Source organism: Hyperoodon ampullatus (genome assembly GCF_949752795.1).
Source record: "Hyperoodon ampullatus genome assembly, chromosome: 3".
Classification (NCBI taxonomy): Eukaryota; Metazoa; Chordata; class Mammalia; order Artiodactyla; family Ziphiidae; genus Hyperoodon; species Hyperoodon ampullatus.
The window spans coordinates 48,564,935-48,587,253 of record NC_136916.1 but is presented as its reverse complement, the minus strand read 5'-3'; the positions used below and the strand labels follow the sequence as shown (position 1 = coordinate 48,587,253).

General features: G+C 36.5%; 1 protein-coding gene across 2 annotated transcripts in view; it reads left to right on the top strand.

The window, feature by feature from the left end:
• The window catches only part of ALDH1A2 (aldehyde dehydrogenase 1 family member A2), a gene marked incomplete at both ends in the record, with an annotated part of 96,204 nt that overhangs the window by 18,993 nt on the left and 54,892 nt on the right, over nt 1-22,319 (top strand). For both annotated transcript variants that reach the window (XM_079699280.1, XM_079699279.1), the window contains 3 exons: nt 17,294-17,398; nt 17,580-17,720; nt 20,583-20,712. In XM_079699280.1, the coding sequence (XP_079555406.1) occupies nt 17,294-17,398; nt 17,580-17,720; nt 20,583-20,712 (376 nt within the window). The remainder of the gene's footprint in view (nt 1-17,293; nt 17,399-17,579; nt 17,721-20,582; nt 20,713-22,319) is intronic.

Genomic DNA, 22,319 nt, shown 5'->3' with positions numbered 1-22,319 from the left:
AAATCAGGCAAGGTTGGCCATTCCCTTTTTCTTCTGCGCATCCAAAACCAACCCTTCAGTGGAAGGTCGTTAGGATAGGGATTGGTTTTGAAGTCCCCTTCCTGGACCCTCAAATATAGCCCTGTGGTTGTAAGAGCACAAAACTTCTTTTTAATAAGCCTAGGAAAATAATTTTCTCCCTGAGGATCACAATATTGTGGCTGCTGTCCTCTGGCAGAAGTTCTTGCTTCTGCATGTGAGGAGAATGCAGAAAATGTCCCAGGACCTCACCTCTGAGTGGAATCCACTAGGAATGTAAATCACCACTGTTTCCATAACACATTTTGCCTTCAAGAAAGAAAATGAAAAAGTATTTTGCTGTCACCCATGTTGATTGTGCTGAAGGAAAAAAGGACTCAAACAAAATTCCTTGTGCTGAATAATTTTAAAGAGACATTGTGAAAGAGGTGCTCGTATTTCCTGGTCGACCATCAAATCTTCTTTCTAAAGAAACATCAACAAAATTTAAATTTAGAAAAAGCCCTGGGATGGCAATCAGGATATTGGGTTGCAGTCCCTATTCAGCCACTAATGGGCTGTATGACCATGGGCAAGTCATTGGACTTCTTTTGACAAGTTTATTTATATAACACTTTCCTTCTGCATAGGTTGTATCTAAAGCCCTTTCCAGCTCTATCTCTTCTTGATTAAAGCAGCCTTTACTATATTTAGACCAAGAAAAAAGATATTCATTCATTAGCGCATTTAAAAATAGGACTTTAATAAGGCTTAGCTGTTAAAGTATGAGCTTGGCATGCTGCATAGTTTCACAATAAGAAACTAAAACCAATTTTGGGGGAGGTGAGCTGTTTCCAGTTGTTCTTGGTGATCACTTTGCCTAAGTTTAAATATGTTTGTTCTAGGACTTTTTTCCACCTAAATTTCACTTTTTTGAAATGGTATATTTCTAGCACATTAGTTGCATGTTCAAGTTTAAGACATAATTGGAAAAGGAGGTGGTAACTTTTGAACCTGGAGGATGGAGTAGGCTATGGGCATGAAGATATATGATTCAAGTAGTTACGAAACATCAACCTGCACTTAGAAAAGGAACAATACAAATCTACAGTGTCACAGAACCTCTGATAAACTCTCTTATTGAGCGCCCACTGGTGGTCACATGTGTTCTATACCCAGTACCTCAGACAGGCAGAGTATTAGAACTAGGAAGTCCTTAGAGATGGCATCTTCCATTCAATTGGTAGTAGCTTTCTAATGTGTCATGTTGAAAAGTATTCAAGAGTTTAACTGGAAAGTGTCATGATCAATTATCAATGTCTGTCAAGGGACTGGACGGAAGATTTGTATCACAGGTGCCATCGATGAGCCTGTCTTCAGTTGCCAAGTCTGGTATTGTCATAGATGAAAGAGGGACGGTGGGAGACTTGCCGAACATTTAGTGTGAAACCAAGACCGGAACACAAGCACTTCACCTCCTCCTCCTCCTTTCGCTGTGGAAGAAAATAGAACTGTTAAAGTGGTATCCTCTTATAAATAAACCCCCAGGCATAATCAGCCTAAATAATGAACTATAAAATGGCCAAACTACATAATTAATAGTGGTCAAAGGAGGACCACTGCCATGCCCCAGTTCCTTTACATAGCTGAGCTTCCACTTCCTCGCCTATGACATGGAAATGATTACGGTGCCTACCTCATGTGGTAATTTTGAGGATTAAATGAGTTAATACATGTAAAGTATCTGGAACAGTGCCTGGAACGTAGTAAGCACTCACATGTTAACTTTCATCATTATTCTCTTGATCCATTTGGTTTTCAATTCTGACTTTATAGTACATTTCTTAATTATGTTCTTTCTACTGCCTTTGGCCTAACTGAACACAGATCTTTAACTTACTGTTATAGTTCAGCAGAGAAAGGGGGGGAACCAGTAATGTTAAGAGGAATGAAAAAGCTCTATACTTAACTTCGGGAGACCTAGGTTCAAATTTTTGCCCTGTAAGTTATTTGCAGTATAAATTTGGACTTGTAACATAAATCTTAGTTTACTCATCTGGAAGGAAAATACCTACATCACAGATTTGTTATATAGATTAAGTGAAATAGTGAAAATGCTCAGTAAATGGTGGGTACCTAATAATGTTAATAATCAGAATTATTTTTTGAGTGTGTATTATCCATATACTTGGGGTTAAAACAAATTTGGTCTTCATGGTATAGTTGGGCCTGTGTAGGTGTGCTCTGTTAGCACAGCTCTTGCAGAAGGACTTATCAAACAATTGTGTTTTTTCAACTGTGGGTTCAGAGATCTGGTGCTTTCTTTGATGAAGCCCAAGTCCTCTCCTCAGAAGGATGTTCTCTTGGCTTCTATCAGGCAGGTGTGGTTCTTTGGTTGGATTTCTCTGAGGCACACAAATTACTTGTCTAGTGTTTTATAAAATTAGAATATAAAATCTATTATCCTTAAAACATATTCATAGTAGGTATTCAGTAATACTGTTGAATGTTGTCACCACATCATACCATTGGAGTTGTTCCTGTGTTGGTCTTCCCCCACTGCAGTGCTGAACAGTTATTTCAAGGGCAGGGGCTGACTCTATTTATTTCTGTATCCCCAGTGCCTAGCATAGTGCCTACCATAGAGTGATTGTGAATAACAGAAAAATTAATAACTTTAAGGGAGACAGGACAAAGACACTCCCCTTCACACATGACTGTCCTTTTTCTTCTTTTCCCTCTCTTTTCAGCTCCTCCCTTCCTCCCAATAACTAGTGTCATGAGTCATTTACTAGCCTTAATTCACCTTTTTAGAAGATAATATTTCTTTCATTTCCCCTTTTCACAAAAATGAAAGGTGACATGTCTTCATATAAAGAAATAGCCTCGGCCAATTCTGGAAAAACTATTGTGGTTAATCAGTTACTTTTAATTTAAATATATATGTTTAATGCTGTATTACATTGTAAACTCCCAGGCTGATTTATGGTCTCAGTCTGCCTTAATTAACATCGATTCTAGGGGAATAGTAAATGGGAATGGCCTTCACAATTGAGACTGAACAATGAACTCTCTGGGTGTTGTCCAATTTGTAACATGATTTACATGGAAGCCAGCCCTTCCTTTCCTGGGGTTATCCCTTTTTCATCTAGTGTTTAGGACGGGTTATATATAATCCATAGATAGGAACATTTGCTGTCAAATACTTTTGCTGATTTAGAGCTAGGCCACAAAATGGTCACTATTAATAAAGAAGGAGAAAAAAACCTAATCTGAGGCTTTGCAGGGATTCCAGGTTCTTGCTATGTGTCATCGCTTGTCCAGTCTGTGGCATTTTTATGAAGTGGCCATAATGAAAGTCAGATTAAACACACAGGATATATATATTTAATCAACAGCCATTGGAGTCTGTGGTGCTGGAACAGTTATAAGAGCCCCATGAATGCAAATTTATTGCAAAAGAATCCAAGGGGTGGGGAATGAATGTCTGCTGAATGGTACTACCTGACACGGGACACCAAAAAACTTTCCAGAGTGAGTGATTTAAGTGTAAGGTTTGGCTTGTAAAGCTGCCAGCTGCTTGGTTTCAAAACTTGAAACATTTCCAAAACATTGGATGAGGCACTTTATATGTGCACTAGAGTAAATACTCTGGTTTTACTGCCAATTTAAATGTGCTCAGTTTACAGTAATGAGCTTGTATAGGCATTACCTTGTTTATAGAAAGTGGAACAGGAAGAAATGAACATTAACCATTACCAGTAGCAATTCCCGTTGCCTTCTGCCATATCACTGATGGCAAGCAAAGTTTCTTCCAATTTGAGAATATGTCACAACTGACATTAGTGTGTACTTGGCTATAATGCCATGTTGCTTCAACATGTAACAGAGTAACAAATGCTGTAATTCACTGTGGCTCTGATAAGGCTGCTCAGACCAGTTGACTGTTGTCTTACTATTTTTCCTAAAACAGATACGAAAAGCATTCCCAGATATGGGAATCATGGGACAGTAGAGTAGGTAGGTACCCTGATTATACACAATTGAGTTTATTTTAAACAGGTCTGTTTTCTACAAGCAAATCAGTAATGTGAATCATTTATTTTCTTCTAAAAAAATTATTTGGATGTGTTTTGGTGCTCTACATGGAAACATTGGCCTTTGTCTTTTGGGATGACTGGCACAGGAACCCCTTTAGCCCTCTCGTACTCTTGAGGTCATATACTGGAGACAGACAGATATATTTAGCCTGAAAGACATAATTTGCCCAGCCTGGAAAAGAAAGAAAATATAGAAATCTAAGGAGATATTAGTGAGCACAATGCCTAGAAGGGAGTAGGCACTCAATACAAATTGTTGAAGGAGATAAGAAAAGAGGGAAGAAGGGAAGAGTGGGTGTTTAATAGGAAGAGACCATGGAAACCCATATTTTAAGAGACATATCCTCATGAGTTCAGCTGTGTTTAGAATCGACTTTTTTTTTTTTTTGCGGTATGCGGGCCTCTCACTGTTGTGGCCTCTCCCATTGTGGAGCACAGGCTCCGGACGTGCAGGCTCAGCGGCCATGGCTCACGGGCCCAGCTGCTCCGCAGCATGTGGGATCCTCCCGGACTGGGGCACGAACCCGTGTCCCCTGCATTGGCAGGCGGACTCTCAACCACTGTGCCACCAGGGAAGCCCCTAGAATTGAGTTTTTAAAACAAAAAAGTCCCTACTGATTGCCAGGGACTCCTTGTCTTTATTTCTGCATTTCTTTGCGTGGCTTCTGAGAACCTTTTGGCCCAAGTACACATACTTATGAATATCTGGATTATGCTACTGAAGGAATACCACACTTCCCCTACAGTATAATTCCTTTTCCATTGCGTGGGATACTGGCAAAATGCAGAAACTGACCAGAACCACTAGCACAGTATATGTCTGCAAATAGTAGGATTCTGATGATGCAAGTATATGGCTATAAAATTGATCTTATGACACAGACTATGCATGTTTTCTAGCTGGTCTTACTTTAAATGCTTTTTCTCACAGTATTTTCATGGTACAAAAAGAAAAGAAAGCTAGTCATTCAGCACTGAATAGTTCAAAATATTGAATACCTGAACTTTCATGACAGATGAGCTCCACCTCTATCTGTTTTCCCTGTCGTACCCTCTCCCTTTCCCTCCATCCCCACCTCCCTTCATCCTTGGTTCCCTTCTCAGTTCATTGTTTCTCAGTATGAAATCAATAAGGCTTATTTTTCTTAGTCTCTTCTATTCAAACAGAACTGTATTTTTAAAAATAAATATGTTTTCTAACACTATTTTTCAATATTCATTTCCTTATCTTTTAAAAGTCTCCTCTTCTTGTCTCCTCTACAGTAGTTTTCACTCCTTTAATTGCTGCTATTAAATGTGATTAGTTTATATTTTAAAAATTCTTCTCTCTTTTCTCGTGTCTTCCTTCTTTATATGACTCTGTTTGACTGGGTTTATGTTTTTCTGACCTATTTACTCTGACTGTGAGTTTTCATGGCTTTTTTGGCCCTGCTTGCCTGAAGGTACCCTGCTCACTCTGAAGACAGTGCTGTGGTAGAGGCCAGTACTGAGAGTGCTGGGACCCTCAGCCACTGGAGTTACTTGTAGCGTCCGGGGACTTTTAGGTGGGAAGGAGAGTAGCTACACTTGTATTTCTTTCTTCTCTGTCACACATCTTCAACCCGGGTATCAGATAATCTTTGAGAGGAGCTGAAGTCAAGGAGGAGGGACTGATGAGGCCAGCTGAATAATTTTATTAGGGATAGAGTTTCTTTCTTCTACCTTATCCGTTCCCTACCCCAGGTCATACTCCCTCATTATTTCTTGTTTCCCTGAAGTGTTCTTCTAACATGTCAGCCCACACCAATATCTCCCTTCTCTGAAGCAAACTCCTGCAGTGCTTATCTCTACCATTCATCTTGGCACTAAATCATAGAGTGTCTTAACATTATTTAACTTTACTGAAAGTAATCTTGTCTTTGAAGCATGATTATAAGCTCCAGGACAGCAGAGTACACATCTTATATAGATTTTCAGTGGTACCTATAAACAGCTCCCTGTTTAGAATAGGCCTTTAATGAACATTTTGCAGTTTTTTTCTGTGAAATCAAATTTCTGCTCAGCTATTCCTTTCCCACTTAATTTGAACTCAGGCTGTTTTTGTTCTATCAAACCTGTTTCACAGAGGAGGATTGAGAGGGTTTAGCAGCTCCCTCAATTTTATGAAGTGGTTGCATTGTAACTTAGAGCCATTAACTCCTTTTTAGACTCTTTTTTAGATTATTATTCTTTAATTTACATCATTTAAAAGATTAATAGTTGCTGCCCAGGATTTCTACTTTGGGCATTAAAGTAAACTATCATACTGTAAAGGATCCTTCAATCACAATGCAACTAGCTCTTGTATGAATTAATGTGTATGAGTAAATACATGTACTTGAATTTCAGTTTCCAATGATTTGTTGATAGTATATTGATCTTGTATCCTGGGACTTTGCTAAATTATACTTCTAGTACTTTTTTGGTAGATTTCTTAGGAATTTCTACACAATCATGTCGTCTGAAAATAAAGAAAATAAAAACTTATTTTCAGCTTTTTGGCCTCATAATATCAGATATTATTACAATATTAAATAGAAATAGTGGGAGCAGCTATCCTTGCGTATATTATTTTTAATGTATTGCTTACTTAAAAGAGCAGTGATCTGAAAACAAATCAAGGGTCTGAAGGAAAATGTAAAAGCTGAGTTTTCTCTAGAAGCAAAATGCCAATACTAGTTCTAGGAATAGTAAACTAAACCTCCATCCAGCAACAGCAGAATACACATTCTTCTCAAGTTCACATGAAGCATCCAACCAAGTTAGATCACATTCTGGGCCATAAAACACACTTTGGCGAAATCGAAAGCATAGAAATCATATAAAAAATATACTCTCAGATTACAGTGAAATTAAGCCATAAATTAACAGAAAGATAACCTGGAAAAATCCCAAAATATCTGGAGATTAAACAACACATTTCTAAATAACACATGGATCAAGGAATAAGTCTCAAGATAAATTAAAAATATTTTGAGCTAAATGAAAATACAACTTATCAAAATTGGTGAGATGCAATGAAAGAATTATTTAGAGGGGAATTTATAGCACTGAGTACATATATTAGAAAATAAATAGTCTAAGCTTCTACCTTAACAAACGAGAAAAAGAAGAGCAATATAAACCTAAGTCAAGCAGAAGAAAAATAATAATAAATTATACCAGAAATCAGTGAAATTGAAAACAGGAAAACAATAGAGAAAATTAATGAAACCATAGGCTGGTTCTTTGAAAAGATGAATAAAATTGATAAACATCTAGCCTGGCTAACAAAGAGAAAAAGAGAGAAGACACAAATACTAATATCAGAAATGAGAGAGAAGTCATCATGGACGTTAAAAGGATAACAGAGGAATATTATGAGCAACTCCATGCTCACAAATTTGATAACTAATGGGCAAATTTTTTAAAAGACATTCTACTAAAACTCACACAAGGAGAAATAGATAATTTGAATACCTCCATATTTATTAAAGAAATTGAGTTTGTTGCTAAAAAACTTTCTCACAAAGAAAACTCCAGGCCCAGATGCCTTTGCTGGTGAATTCTACCAAATATTTAAGGAAAAAATAATGCCACTACTACATAAACTCTTCCAGAAAATTAAAGAGGAGAGAATACTTCCCAGCTTATTCTTTGAGACCAGCATTACCCTGACACCAAAACCAAAGACATTACCAATATATATTTAAAATCCCAACGTCTACCAAATTGGCACCCAGTCCTGAAATAGTCATCACTTCTTGCCTGCCCCTCCATGGTTCTTTTGATCGTAAGTTATCCTGACCCAGGACTTAGAGTTTAAATGGCCTCAAACCGTACTGTATGACTTTCTGCTTTCTGGTTCCAGATGTTTGGACCCAAGGGCAGTCATTTAATTTACATCTGAAGACTGGCTTGAAAAGATGTACTGGAACCCAATCAACTGCCGTTCTCCTGAGATTGGCCTAAGAGACACAAAAGGAAGGAATAGTTGATGGTGAGAGCTGAGGATGGAGACTCATACTGGCTAAGCCTGGATAGACCTATATCTGTTTAAGAAATTGAATCAGTAATTAATAACCTCCCCCATTAAAAATGCATCAGTCCACATGGTTTCAGTGGTGACTTCTACCAAGCATACCAATCCCTATAATCTCTTTTAGAAAATAGAAGCAGAAGGAACACTTCCTAATTCATTTTATAAGGCCGCATTACTCTAATACTAAAACCAGAAAGACATTACAGGAAAGGAAAACGACAAACTGATATCTCTCATTAACATAAATACAAAATCCTCAAAAATATTAGCAAATAAAATCTAACAATGTTTAAAAAGTATTATATATCACAGCCAACTGGAATTTATTCCATGTGTACAAGACTGGTTCAGTAGTGAAAAATCAATTACTGTAATCTGTCACATCAACAGGCTAATGAAGAAAAATCATGTGATAATATCTATACATACAAAAATAGCATTTGACAAAATCCAACAACCATTCATGGTAAAAACTCTCAGTAAACCAGGAATAGAAGGGAACTTCCTTAACTCGATGAAGAACATCTATATGAAACCTATAGCTAATATCATACTTAATGGTGAGGAACTAGATGCTTTCCCTCTATGACTGGGAACAAGGCAAAATATTCTCTCTTCAATGTTGAGTTCCTATTCAACATTGTACTGGAAGTCCTAGCTAATACAGTTAAGATAAGAAAAAGAAATAAAAGGTATACAGATTGGGAAGGAAGAAATAAAACTGTCTTTGCTTATGACATGGTTTCTATGTTGAAAATCCCCAGAATTGACCAAAAAAAAAAAAAACCCAGAAAAACAAAAAAAAGCCTCTGGAATTAATAAGTGATTATAACAAGGTTGCATGACACAAAGTTAATACACAAAAGTCATTTGCTTTCCTATACACCAACAATGAATACTTGGAATTTGAAATAAGAAACACAGTGCCATTTGTATTGCCACAGAAATGAGAAATACTTAGGTACAAACCTAACAAAATATGTACAAGATCTTTATGAGGAAAAATCTAGAACTCTGATGGAATTAATTTAAGGAAATCTAGATAAATGGGGAGATATCCCATGGATAGGAAAACTCAGTATTGTCAAGATGTCAATTCTTTCCGACTTGATCTGTAGATTCAATGCAATCCCAATCACAATCCTGATAAGTTATTTTGTAGATATCAATAAACAGATTCTAAGGTTTATATGGAAAGGCAGAAGAGCCAATAATATTGAAGGAGAAGAAAAAAGTAGAATCGACAGTACCCAACTTCAAGACTTACTGTGAAGCTACAGTAATCAAGACAATGTACTATTGGTAAAAGAATAGACAAATAAGTCAATGGAATAGAATAGAGAGCCCAGAAATAAATCCACACAAATATAGTCAATGATCTTTAACAAAGGAGTAAAGGCAGTAATTGAGAAAGGATAGTCTTTTTGACGTGGTGCTGGAGCTAGACATCCACATGCAAAAATGAATCAAGACACTGACCTTGCACCTTTCACAAAAATTAAAATGGATCATAGATCTAATGTAAAATGCAAAACTATAAAAATCTTAGAAGATAGTATAGGAGAAAATATAGATGACCTTGGGTTTGGCAATGAGTTTTTAGATACAACACTAAAAGCATGATCCATGAAAGGAAAAAATATGTTGGACTTCCTTAAAATGAAAAACTTCTGATCTGCAAAACGTACTGCAAAAGAGAAAGAAAAGACAAGCCACAAGCTGACAGAAAATATTTGCAAATCACATGTTAGATGAAGGACTTGTGTCCGAATTATATCAAGAACTCTAAAATTCAGCACTAAGAAAACAACTCAATTATATAATGGGCAAAAGATCTAAGATTCCTCACCCAAGAAGATACACAGACAGCAAATAAGCATATGAAAAAATTCTTAACACCATATGTCATTGGGGAATTTCAAACTAAAATGAGGTGCCATTGAACATCTATTAAAATGGCTAAGATCCAAACAAAACGAAACAAAACAAACCTGACAACACCAAATGCTGACAAGGATGTGAAGCAACAAGAGCTCTCATTCATTGCTGTTAGGAATGCAAAATGGTACAGTCACTTGGGAAGACAGTTTGGCACTTCTAACAAAGCTAAGAATAGTCTTGCTATGTGATCCAGCACTCTCCTAGGCATTTACCCAAATGGGTTGATAATTTATGTTCACACAAAAACCTGCATATGGCTTTTGACTGGTGCTGGAACTAGACATCCAGTTAAACAACTTTAACATCCAGTTAAAGTTGTTAATAGCAACTTTATTCTTAATTCCTCCAAACTGGAAGCAACCAAGATGTCCTTTAAAAAGTGAATGGGTAAACAGACTGTGGCACATCCATAAATGGAATATTATTCAGCATTAAGAAATAATGAGCTAGTAAGCTGTGAAAAAACATGAGGGATGCAATATTTTTTATGCATTGCATCCTTAATGCAAATTGCTAAGTCAAAGAAACCAGTCTGAAAAGGCTACCTCCTATATGATTCTAGCTATATGATGTTCTGGAAAAGGCAAAATGAAGGAGACAGTAAAAAGATCAGTGTTTGTCAGGGGTTTAGGAGGAACAGGGAGGGATAAATTGGTGGAGCACAGGATATTTAGGGCAGTGAAGAAACTATTCTGTGCTAAGTGATGGTGGATACATGACATTATGCATTTTTCAAAACCCATAGAACTGTATAACACAAAGAGTGAAGCCTGGTATAATCTATGGACTTTATCAATACTGGTCCATCAGTTGTAACAAATGTACAACACTAAAGCAAGATATTAAAAACAGAAGAAACTGAGGAGAGGAATAGCAGGTATATGGGACCTCTCTGTACTGTCTGCTCAGTTTTCTGTAAACCTAAAACTTTTAAAAATTAAAGTATTAATTTTTAATACAAAAACAAAAAGACCATGCAGATTTGAAAAAGAACAAAGCAGAACTTTTAGAAATAAAAATATAAACATTGAAATTAGCAGATTAGAACCTAGTAAAGAGAACTGAATGATAGATCTGAAGAAATTGTTCAACTGCAGCACAGAGGAAAAAGGAGAAGAACAGAAACAACTTAAATGTCTTTCAGTAGAGGGCTGATTGAATACATTAAGCTACACCCATGCACACACATGCATGCGTGCACACACGCACCTATATACATACACACAGAAATACACATTGGAGTCCAAAGAAACCATTAAAAATGTCTATAGCATATTGTTAACTTTTTAAAAAGCAAATTCTAAAGCTCATGTAAAATTGATCTTGTTTCGTAAAATTGTGTGTGTGTGTATATCTGCCTAGAGACATGTCTAGAAGGATGGTCATGAATATGTGAACTTTAGTTATTTCTGGATGATGAAATTTGAGGTGATTTTTTTACCTTCTCTTTGCTTTCCTGTATAGGTTGAATTGTTTAGAAGAACATTTTTTCACACATTTACAAACATAACAAAGCTATGTTTACATAAAATATTTTTAAAAAGAGATGGAAAATATGAATGGTTAAAGACATTGAGGATGGACCAAAAAGGTATAACACTTGGAGTTCCAGAGCAGAGAATAGAAAGAGTGATATTCAAGGAAATGATGATAGTGATTAAGAATATCCAGAAATTATAAGAGACAAAAACTCAGAGATGCTGCAAGCACAATGCTTAACTATCAAAATAAAAAAGAAATTGATACATAGACATATTGTGATGAATCTTAAAACACTGAGACAAAGACAAGATCTGAAAAGCAACCAGACAGAAGAGGCAAATCATCAACAAACAAATGATAACCAGAGACTTACAGCAGAGGTTTCTTGTAAACACCATTGCAAGATAGAAAATATTGGAATAATATTCTCAAAGTATTGTGAGAAAATGATTGTCTTCCTAGAATTGAGTAACCTTCTGGGAGTATCTTTTGAGTATGAGGGTGCAATAAATATATGTTCAGAATTGAGACTTTACCCCCAACAAATATTTACTAAATGAAACTCTAAGAAATCATGAGAATAAAAATTTTTAAATCTTGTTAAATATAAGAAATCCTTCTCTGTATAAAATAATAATTTTATAACATGCCCCTGGAGAAGAGTGATTAGATTTTGTGTTCTAAGGCCCTTGTAATTCTTTGGGAGGAATGTTAAGATATATATTAACTTTATACTTAATTTTCTTAGATATGCATGATAAAATATCATGGATAATCAGTGAAAGAACATGAAAGATGTTCATGTTCTTGAAAGATGTACATGTTCATGTACATGAAGGATCATGTACAACTTCCAAACCAATAAAAGAGGGAAATTATAAAACAAACAACAAACATTAATCAAGTTAAAAAAAGAGGCAAGATGGGAGAAGACAGGAAGTAAAGTAAAGCAAGACAAATAAAAAGCATTAAGTCCAAATATCACACGATACATTATTTAACACAAAATATGATCACAATAAATACAAATGTATTAAACTTGCCAGTTAAAAGACAGAGATTTTCGTATTGAATAAAATAAAACATAGCCATACATCATTTAAAGGGACACATGAAAATAATAAAGATGTAATTGAGAGTAATATGATGGGAAAAGATCTATCAGGAAAATACTAAAGAAAAGCTTATATGGCTTTACTAATATTAAACAAAATAGTCTTTAAGACACAAAGCTTCATTAGTAATAAAGAGGGTCACTTCATATTGATAAATGGTTTTGTTTTATCAGAGAATCTAATAGTTCCACTTAAATTCACTAATAAAATAACCTAAAATTTATAAGTATAAAAATGATAGAGTTAAGGGATATATTGACAAATCTACCACCAAAGTGGGAGATTTCAACACAGCTTTCTAATTATGAGTAGGACAAGCAGATGAAATGTTAAGAAAGATCAATTTGTCGCATTACTGGTGATGTTAACTTTGATCACTTGATTAAGATGCTGTCTGCCAAGTTTCTCCAATGATGTTACTATTTTCTACTTTGTCATTAATAAGAATCTTGAGGGGAGATACTTTGAGACTACATAAACATCCAATTTTTTCGTTATACTTTTACCCACTAATTTTACCATCCATTGATGATATTTGCCTGAAGCAATTACTATTGTGGGGTTTGACACATGGTGATAATCTAATTCCATCATTCTTTGACAGCTATTAGTTTGAATTCTACTGTTAAGAACAGCTTTTCCTTATCCCCCATTTATTTATTCATAAAAAATTTATATCATTTTGGACTCTTGGATGCCTTTTTTATTCTTTGGGTAATAATCCTTTACTATCACTATTTGTTTTGTTGCTTAAATTGTCCCAGTATTGGCCATTGGGAGCCCCTTCATGTTGGCTCCTGTGTCCTTTTGATATGTCTCCATCAGTTTCTGAGCATGTACTTGATTTCTGGCACCAGAGTATTCCAGGATCATCTTGTCCTTTCCCTCTAGAGCCCTGAGATATATTGTTTCTTTAAGGAGCCCTGGTCAGAGAAGGGCACTTTAGACAGCATTCAAAACTTTTGAAATTGCTCAGAGAAGATGAAAACCTTCAAGTATTTTGGAGGAATTTGCTTTCCTTTGTTTTTTTGTCATAAGGCTAGGTCTATAAGAAATAATAGCATAGTAAAACTATCAAATATTTTAATGTTTGGCATACCAGGAAAAATAGTCATCACATTTACCATCTGGGTCCAATGGAGGCTATAAAGTTTTAAAGTTAAGTTATTTTATGAAAAATTTAGAAAAGTGAAAGAGACAGTGAAAACAACAGAACAAGAATTTAAACATAACAAACCCAATTTTTCTTCCATATTTTCCTGGTATTGGAGGTATATGTACCTGAAGTGAGCAATGGCCTTTGAATGCAACTAACTACTCATCAGCCATCATGTTTGAAACTGGAAATATTTATGCCATAAATACTGATTGCAGATTTTAAACACATCTCTTATAGGTTATATCTTACTGTTACTTCTGGTTCTTCTTGAATTTGCATTATCATAATGTAATACTGTTGAAAAGTTTGAAGGCTCATAATCTTGTAGAAAAGAGCATGGCCATTTTTGTTCCATAATTACAAAAGCATTTTCATTTTTAGTTTTATAAATGTAAATTAGATTGATCAATCCCATGAACGTTTTTATTTCTACGTAATATCTGTACTCCAGTCACCTTTGTGTATACACCTACCTTCAGCATTTGTCCATTTTTGAATCATATCAAGTAAATTTTTACCCACAAATATCATGAAAGATAAAAGAATTCTTACATGTTCTCTTATCAAAAACGGATGGTTTTAAATTATTAAGTCCTTCCTATTAATGACTAGTTGGGTTAGACTATCATATTTCCTTTTTGTGTTGATAAGTATCTTGTTTGCTCTCTGATTATTAATTTGGAGAAAATGCATTTATTTATCCTAAAGACTCAATAGTCCAAGATTTTGCTTATACAGTCAATTTCACCCTCATCAGCAGTCTCTAGTGTTTCTGTCTCTTTGCCTTCAGCTTCTGACTCATCTAACAGTTATGAAATGTCTTTTTCTATTAGTTTTCTTCTCTTTCTCATTATGGACAGAAATGAAAAATTCTGAATTCTTAACTGTTCAATGAAAGGTAAAAAGAATATGACAAAGATGGTGTCTCCACACTTCTTTATTTATACCCTTTTGAGACATAATGCATTACTTTGGATAATACAATAATAAAACCAAAGGATGATGAAATAGTAGGGATGTGTTTATTTATTCATTTCTAGACAGTTCCATAATGTTTTTGTTTCCTTTAGGGTTTTTTTAAGCATAGTTGGAAATAATTGAGTGATGAAATAATTCCAAGAATGATGAAATTAGCAATATGTTTCAAGATAAGGAAAAGCTCACTAAGATCCCATAATGTATTTTAGATTGATAAAATGATCAATGTACTTAAATGATAACAGTAACAGAATGAATTTTATTCTATTAAAAAATAAGTAGTTTTTCTCTTTGATCTTTGGAAGACCTCTAAGAAACAATAAAAGCCATGAAATATCAATCCTTACATTTAGAACTGTTCAACAAAGAAGCTTAAAACTATAATTGGATCTGATGATATTCCAAGGGTTAAGAAGTTTCAGTCAAATAGTGAATAAAAGGAATGAGGAATATTGGCAAGACCCGTTCTCCTTTAAACCTGATAATCTCTAGAAGTGAATCTTTAATGAAACTAACCTCTTAATTTTTTTCTTTTGCTACCTTTGAGATCATATTGTATTTCAAAGGAGTGTGCAGATTTGATGAGCTGTGAAATGTTAGGAAATTTGTTAAATGGAGTGAAAAGAGAACTAGATCAGGAGTCCAAGAACTATAGATCTAATTTAGGCTTGGATATAACTAGTTGTGTTTCTTTGGGCTGAGCAGTCCTGGAAACCATGGTGTAGTGGAAAGAGCAGCAGACTTTGAATCAGAGCCACAATGAGAACCTGCTTCTTCGGACTTTTAACCTCTCAATTTTTTCATCTTCAGTTAAGATAATAAAATCCTGCCATTAGGGTTGTTGTGGGTATTTAATGAACTACTAGAGACTGTTGACCCTGGAAGGCTGGAACTCTTAATCATCTTTGCCTCTCCTGTGTCTAGAAATATCTATGCATTTATTGAATACATTATATAAATGAATACAGTATGTTAAGCATGTTTAGACATTCATAGTAAAAACTTTAAAAAATTGTTACTCAATTACAAGGTCACTGTGTTTGTGCTCAATACATTTGTATTAAGTGCTTTTACAGGTTTAAGGTCTTCCTCCTCCTCCCCCACTTTATCTTAAAAAGCTTTCAGGAAAAGAAGACTCCTTCAACACAGACTCATTGTTTTATCAAATCAAGGAAAAAGCAAAGCTTTGGCATAATCTAGAACTTAATTTTTTAAATTGTAGATCTACACTCAGCCTTGTCTGTGATTATTAAAATGCCAGGCAGTAGCAAATCAGTTTATCATTGTGTTTGTCCTAAACTGACTGACTACTGAATGGTTCATAGGTTCAGAAATTTTCACTGTTGTGCCATAATTTTTTTTTTTTTTTTTTTGGCAATACGCAGGCCTCTCACTGTTGTGGCCTCTCCCATTGCGGAGCACAGGCTCTGGACGTGCAGGCTCAGCGGCCATGGCTCACGGGCCTAGCCGCTTTTCGGCATGTGGGATCTTTCCGGACCGGGGCACGAACCCGTGTCCCCTGCATCGGCAGGCGGACTCTCAACCACTGCCCCACCAGGGAAGCCCCATAAATTTTATAGAGTAAAATATCTTTGTGTATTCTTTGGACTTTCATAGTCCAAAAATATTAGTTTGGATTTCTCTCTTAATATCAATAAAAATTTTTTAATGTTTTTCCCTATATTTTCCCTCCTTTGTTAATGCATATCTTACAAATCTTCTGAGAAATTGACTTGAATAATTTCTTAAACCATTTCTTTGCCATTTTAATATAATCTTTATTTCCTATATAAAGAAACCAAGGCTCTTAAGAAATCCTAGAGAGACCCATTTGAAAGTTATAGGCCTTTTCCCTTTGCTGAGCCACATAGCCTACCCAGCAAAAGGAAAGAAATCTAACTTGGATTTATACATGTAAGTTGTTTAACTCACCAGTTGGTTTGGTCAGAGTCATTGCTCAGTTCAGGATCTGACTATAAATTAGGCAAACGCTTATTCCAGCACCCTTCAGATTTCCCTGTGAAGTCACTTATTCCTCTGACAGAGAAACTAGTAGCTAAGGCCGGATGACTGTCAGTTTGATCCACGATCTACCCTTTTGGGATATTGGCCAGAGCTTGGACTATAATGAATACTTTCTCAATCTCAGTGTATGGTTTGTGTGTATGTGAGACTGTCTATCCTTCCTTCCTTGTTTGACTCTCTGAGTAGTTGACAGGTTCACTAAAGGTAAGAATTATATTTAATCTTTGGCTGATGTTGAGTTAAAAATATCACAAAGGAAATTTCTGAATTGGGGGTGAGGCTGGACTGCATAATGATCAAGGGTTTCTTGTAACACTTCAAATTCTATACTTTAATTATATACCAGCAATCATACAGAGCAAGTATTACAACTATGGTACTTCCATATAATACGGCACCATTGACTGACTTCCTGTCACCTGTCTCATGGATCCCATTCTGTTGTCTACTCCCTTAGATTTTTATTAACAACGAGTGGCAGGACTCGGAGAGTGGGAGAGTGTTCCCTGTCTATAATCCAGCCACAGGAGAACAGGTGTGTGAAGTTCAAGAAGCAGACAAGGTATGTTTGTCGTAGAAAAAATTTCATATGAAATAACTACCTTCAGACAACAAAGCAATAAACTTATGCTCTCCAGACATCACCACTGATGTTCATTCATCACCTTTTTTGTGAAAGCAGATGGTTCTTCCTTTATTTGTAGCAATCCCTCTCTTCACTTGTGCCTCTTCCTCTCTAACAGGCAGATATAGACAAAGCAGTGCAGGCAGCACGCCTGGCTTTCTCTCTTGGCTCAGTGTGGAGAAGGATGGATGCTTCAGAAAGAGGACGTCTGTTGGATAAGCTTGCAGACTTGGTGGAACGAGACAGGGCAGTCCTTGCAGTAAGTAACCTAAGAAAGCATCACGTCTTTACCCCAAATTTACCATTCCATTGAAATTTAGATACCTCAGTCTTTCTGAAAGTACGATGTGAAGCAGACCTGGGGAACAAGCTAAGGAGTACATAATACACATGAAAAATGGGAGAGGTTTAGCTTTGGGATCAGGTGGGGAAGTGGAGGACCAGCTGAGTGTCTCTTCTTATTGCACTGTGAAGAACAAAACCATAGCTTCCCATGACTGGTAAGGAGCTTCCTGCTTTCCTCGTCCCCCTTCCTCCCACAGTCAACAAAAAGGACAAAAACCAGTCAAGCAACAGGAGAGTCACCATACTCCTTGCAGGAAACCAATACCAAATTACTGATGGCAATCAAAAGAGTTTTACCTCTCCAGAGTTAGCCCCTCTTGACTAAAGAGAATCCTTCAGAAGCAGAGAGCATGATATGGACCTCTCATATACTTCTGCTCTCTTTGTTCTTTTAGAACTAATAGGAGAGACAGAAGGAGACAGCAACTTTCTTTCACTAAAACAATCATTTTCTCACATAAGGAATGTCCCCTCTCCTAGTGGTTTATTGTTGTTATTGTTGTTGCTATTTTAAAAATAAAAGTCAGTTTCTTAGAGAATACCAACTTTTTTGGAAACTGGAACCATTTAGGAATGCCTGTGCAGTATACCTGTCTTGCAGGGATCTCCACCTGCATGACCCATAGTTGATCATTTAATATTTAGGGCATCCTCGTTGAGTCAGGGCATTAAAGCCATGCATACTATATTCTACCCTCTGCTTGAGAAATCAGATCACTATTGAGTTCGCTTTGGGAGAGGGAAGCATTAGTACCCTTCCTCAGTGTCGTTTCTACCATGGCTCTCCCTCCTACCATCCCTTTCATGGGTCTGTTCATAGTGTGGAAACAAAAATGAATCCTTTATGGAGATGGTTTAGAACTCTTGCTACATATAACATTTATCTATAAAAATATTTTCTAGTTGGGTACTTCAAGGAATACTGTTTCCAATGAGGTGTTTATATATATTGGGAAAAGGTGTTCCATGGAGATTCATAAGACACTTAGCATATTAAAGACTCTGACAAGCCCTACTCAGTGTTTCTCAAACCTGTTGGAGCCTCAACACTATTTTTCTGGCCAACCTGTCAATATCGTACAAAACAGAATTCTTTGGAGTACCTTGGGGGAATGCTGGTCTATATGCTGTCTCTTTACTGGATTATGATTTCTTTGAGAGTGAAAATTATATTTTACTCCATTTTTTGTAATCCTAGCATAGTTTGTGACACATAAACGGTGAATGGGGGCACATTGATGGTCTGTAAGTGTCTGTTTAATTGAGTTAAATCCATACAATATTTATAACATTAGATTGGCAGTACTTACTGGATGATGATATAGTTCATTTCTGCTGTTATATTTTCATGTCATAAAATTCATATGCCATCCTGTTTCTGACATATTTCTCACTGTGGTCAAGTCCTTTTCCCCATCACACTTAAATGTGATTTCTACTTTTAAACACTGCCAAGCCATGAGAGGAGTGAGTTTTGTTAAGAGGTAGCCTCTCGAATATAGGGGGAGCTCCTGACCAGAATACTGAAGTTAATACTGCACCCAGGTAAACACAATTGAAAATAAACCTAGGGCTGGCAACTCTCAGGTAAGTTTAGCTGGTGTCAACAGCTTATAGGGATGGACCATTTAGGTGGCCCAATTCTGGTTATTGACTCTACTTCAGTCTATGCTGTCAAGACCTTGGCTCTATGCCTGCTCCATGGAGAATGTAATGCTCATCTCACAGACATATAAATATTCTAAAAAGAACTGGGAAATAACTTGATTTCCTTTAATAAAGGTGAGCTAATATACAGTGAATAGGTCACATGATATTTTAAAATGAGTTCCATCTTATACACATGGTAAGTGGAAAAATTGCACTGTAAATAATATTTTCATGTCATTGAATGGAGAATATTTCAATTTTAGTTTTGTCAGCACTCAAATAATTTTTGTACCAGTATGTGTTGTAAAATATCCTTGAAGAGAAGGACATGAGATTACAAACATTTTTTAAAATTTTATTTGTTAAGTATGTAACAACTTTACTATTTCTCAAGTTGAAATACTCTTCTCATTTCATTGTGTTCATTTGTAATTCTTTATGTTACAGATTTACCGTATTTAGGAATGTGTCATTAAAATAATATTTATCATCTAAAACTGCTTAATAACTCTAACTCTATTTTTATTAAATGGACCAGATACTTCACTCTTAACAGATAATGGTTATTAACATAAATATTTATGAAAAAACAGCCCTCAAGTTGTTATAGTATGAGCTTCCCTAGAGGAGATCTTGTTTATTTGGTGGTAATAAATAAACTCGCTGTGCACCGTGCCTATTCCATTTCTCAGCAGGGGTCTTGGCAGTGTGGGGAACGTTTTATAGTCTCATCAACTGCATAAAAGCCCATGTCCCTGCCCCTCTTTTTGGATTCAGAATACTGGTGTAGACTCCGAAAAATCCCCACTCAGCTCTGATCATTAATACAACAGAAGCTGGTTTGACAGGCAGAACACTTCTTTATCACCAGTTGTGTTTATATATTGGGATAGTGGTTACTGGAAACACACAGGCACAAGAACACACACATATAAGTTCATTGTGGTTTTTACTGGAAACTAAACTAAACAGACGGTACTAAAAATCTTTTCATTTGGGAAATCAGAGTTGACCAGGTATGCATCATTGTTCAGATTCATTTGTATTCTCTCTATTCCTTTTTTCTTCTGCTGTAGAAGTTACTGAGTGTATCATTGGAAAGTTCTCTCCATTTCTTTTCCTACAGACCATGGAATCCCTAAATGGTGGCAAACCGTTCCTGCAAGCTTTTTACGTCGATTTGCAAGGAGTCATCAAAACCCTTCGGTATTACGCAGGCTGGGCTGATAAAATTCACGGGATGACCATTCCTGTAGGTATGTGTAATCTGAGTACGTTGAAAAGGGAAACATGAGGCTTCACCAGAAACACACTTTCACCACCAAACACAAACAGCAGTCACATGGAGTACAGATCTGAGCACACTTTTACAGCAGCTTGAACCAAACAAAGAACTAAACAGATTATGTCACTAATTCTGACAGTATCCTTATTTCATTATGCAGACAGTCCACACACAGGTGTAGGGGCAAGCCACATCAGTACGTCTCTCAGCTAAGGGACAGGCGTGTGTTTGTCAGCAGCAAAGTGCTTAGCACTGTGGTAGGTTAGGTGCTGGGAGTGTGGAGAGGCGCTAGGTGTGGGGAAGCCAGGGAAAATTCTGAGAAGATTAAGACTTGGCCCTTGCTCTCCTGAAACATAAGATCTTGTTTGGAAGGAAATCCTCTAAAATGTTAACAGTTGTTTTTTCTTAGTGGTGAGATTATTGTTTCTTTTTCATATTTTTCTATATTTTCTGTATTTCCTATAAATTGCTTTCACAGTCTGTAAAAACAACCACCATCCTGACACTTTTTTTTAAGATCCAGGTTTGGAGGCAAAACCAGTAACACAAAACAAAGATCTCTACAGGAGAGTTACAGTTAGGTGCTAAGTCGTGTGGCTTGGCCTGCCAGTGCTGTAGCCCTTTAAAGGAAAGGGAAAGTATCCAAACTAAGTTGGGGGAAAGGTCTCGGTCTGAGCATGAATACTAGCTGTAGCTAATATCAAATGAAATGCTTTCACAGCAGCCCCAAGGGGAAGGCACTGTTATTAACGTCTTTATTGACAGAGGAGAAAACTGAGGCCTAGAAAGGTTAGTTTTCCTGATTCACCCAGCAAATAAATTGTAGAGCTGAAACTTTGACATTAGAGCCTGGTGAATCACTTCACTAGAGGATCCATTTTAGATACTGGGTAGAAGAGATATCACGACAGGAAAGGGACCAACTGGAAGAGATATGACGATATTGGCAGTGGTGAATACACATAAAGAAAGAAAATACATGTTTTTGAGTGGCTTCTGGATGCTGCTAAGTAACATGCCAGGTACTCTTACCTGTGTTCTCTGGAAAACAGCCTGCTTTCCATGTACATACTAGGAAGAGTGGAAAGTGATGCTGGGAACTTTGGAGTGCTCAGTTTGGGCCTTCCTAGGCTGAGGATTGGTTTACCAGAAAAGGAGATGATTGGCTGATACTGTAGCTGGCTTAGAGCAGTGCTTCTCAAACTTGAATGTGCATATGTATCACCTGGAATCTTCTTCAAGTGCAGGTCTAGGATGGGGCCTGAGATTCTGTATTCGTAACAAGCTGCCAGATGATGCCTATGCTGCCGGGTTCTCTGCCTTGCCTAGTGAGGAGACGATACAGAGACCAACACCAACCACGTGGCCATTGCGATGCCTCATTTAGCAAGAAGAGAAGAAGTCACAGTGAGAAGGGAGAAGGGACAGAGATGAGGCTTCAAAGGACTATTTTTAAATTACCTCCGTGAATGATGGTGACATGTGGAATGTTAGTCTTTAGGAAATGCATTTCTGGTTATAGGGACTCTTCCCCACCATCCAGAAGTTTCCCACGTTCAGCAGACTCAGAAGGATGGA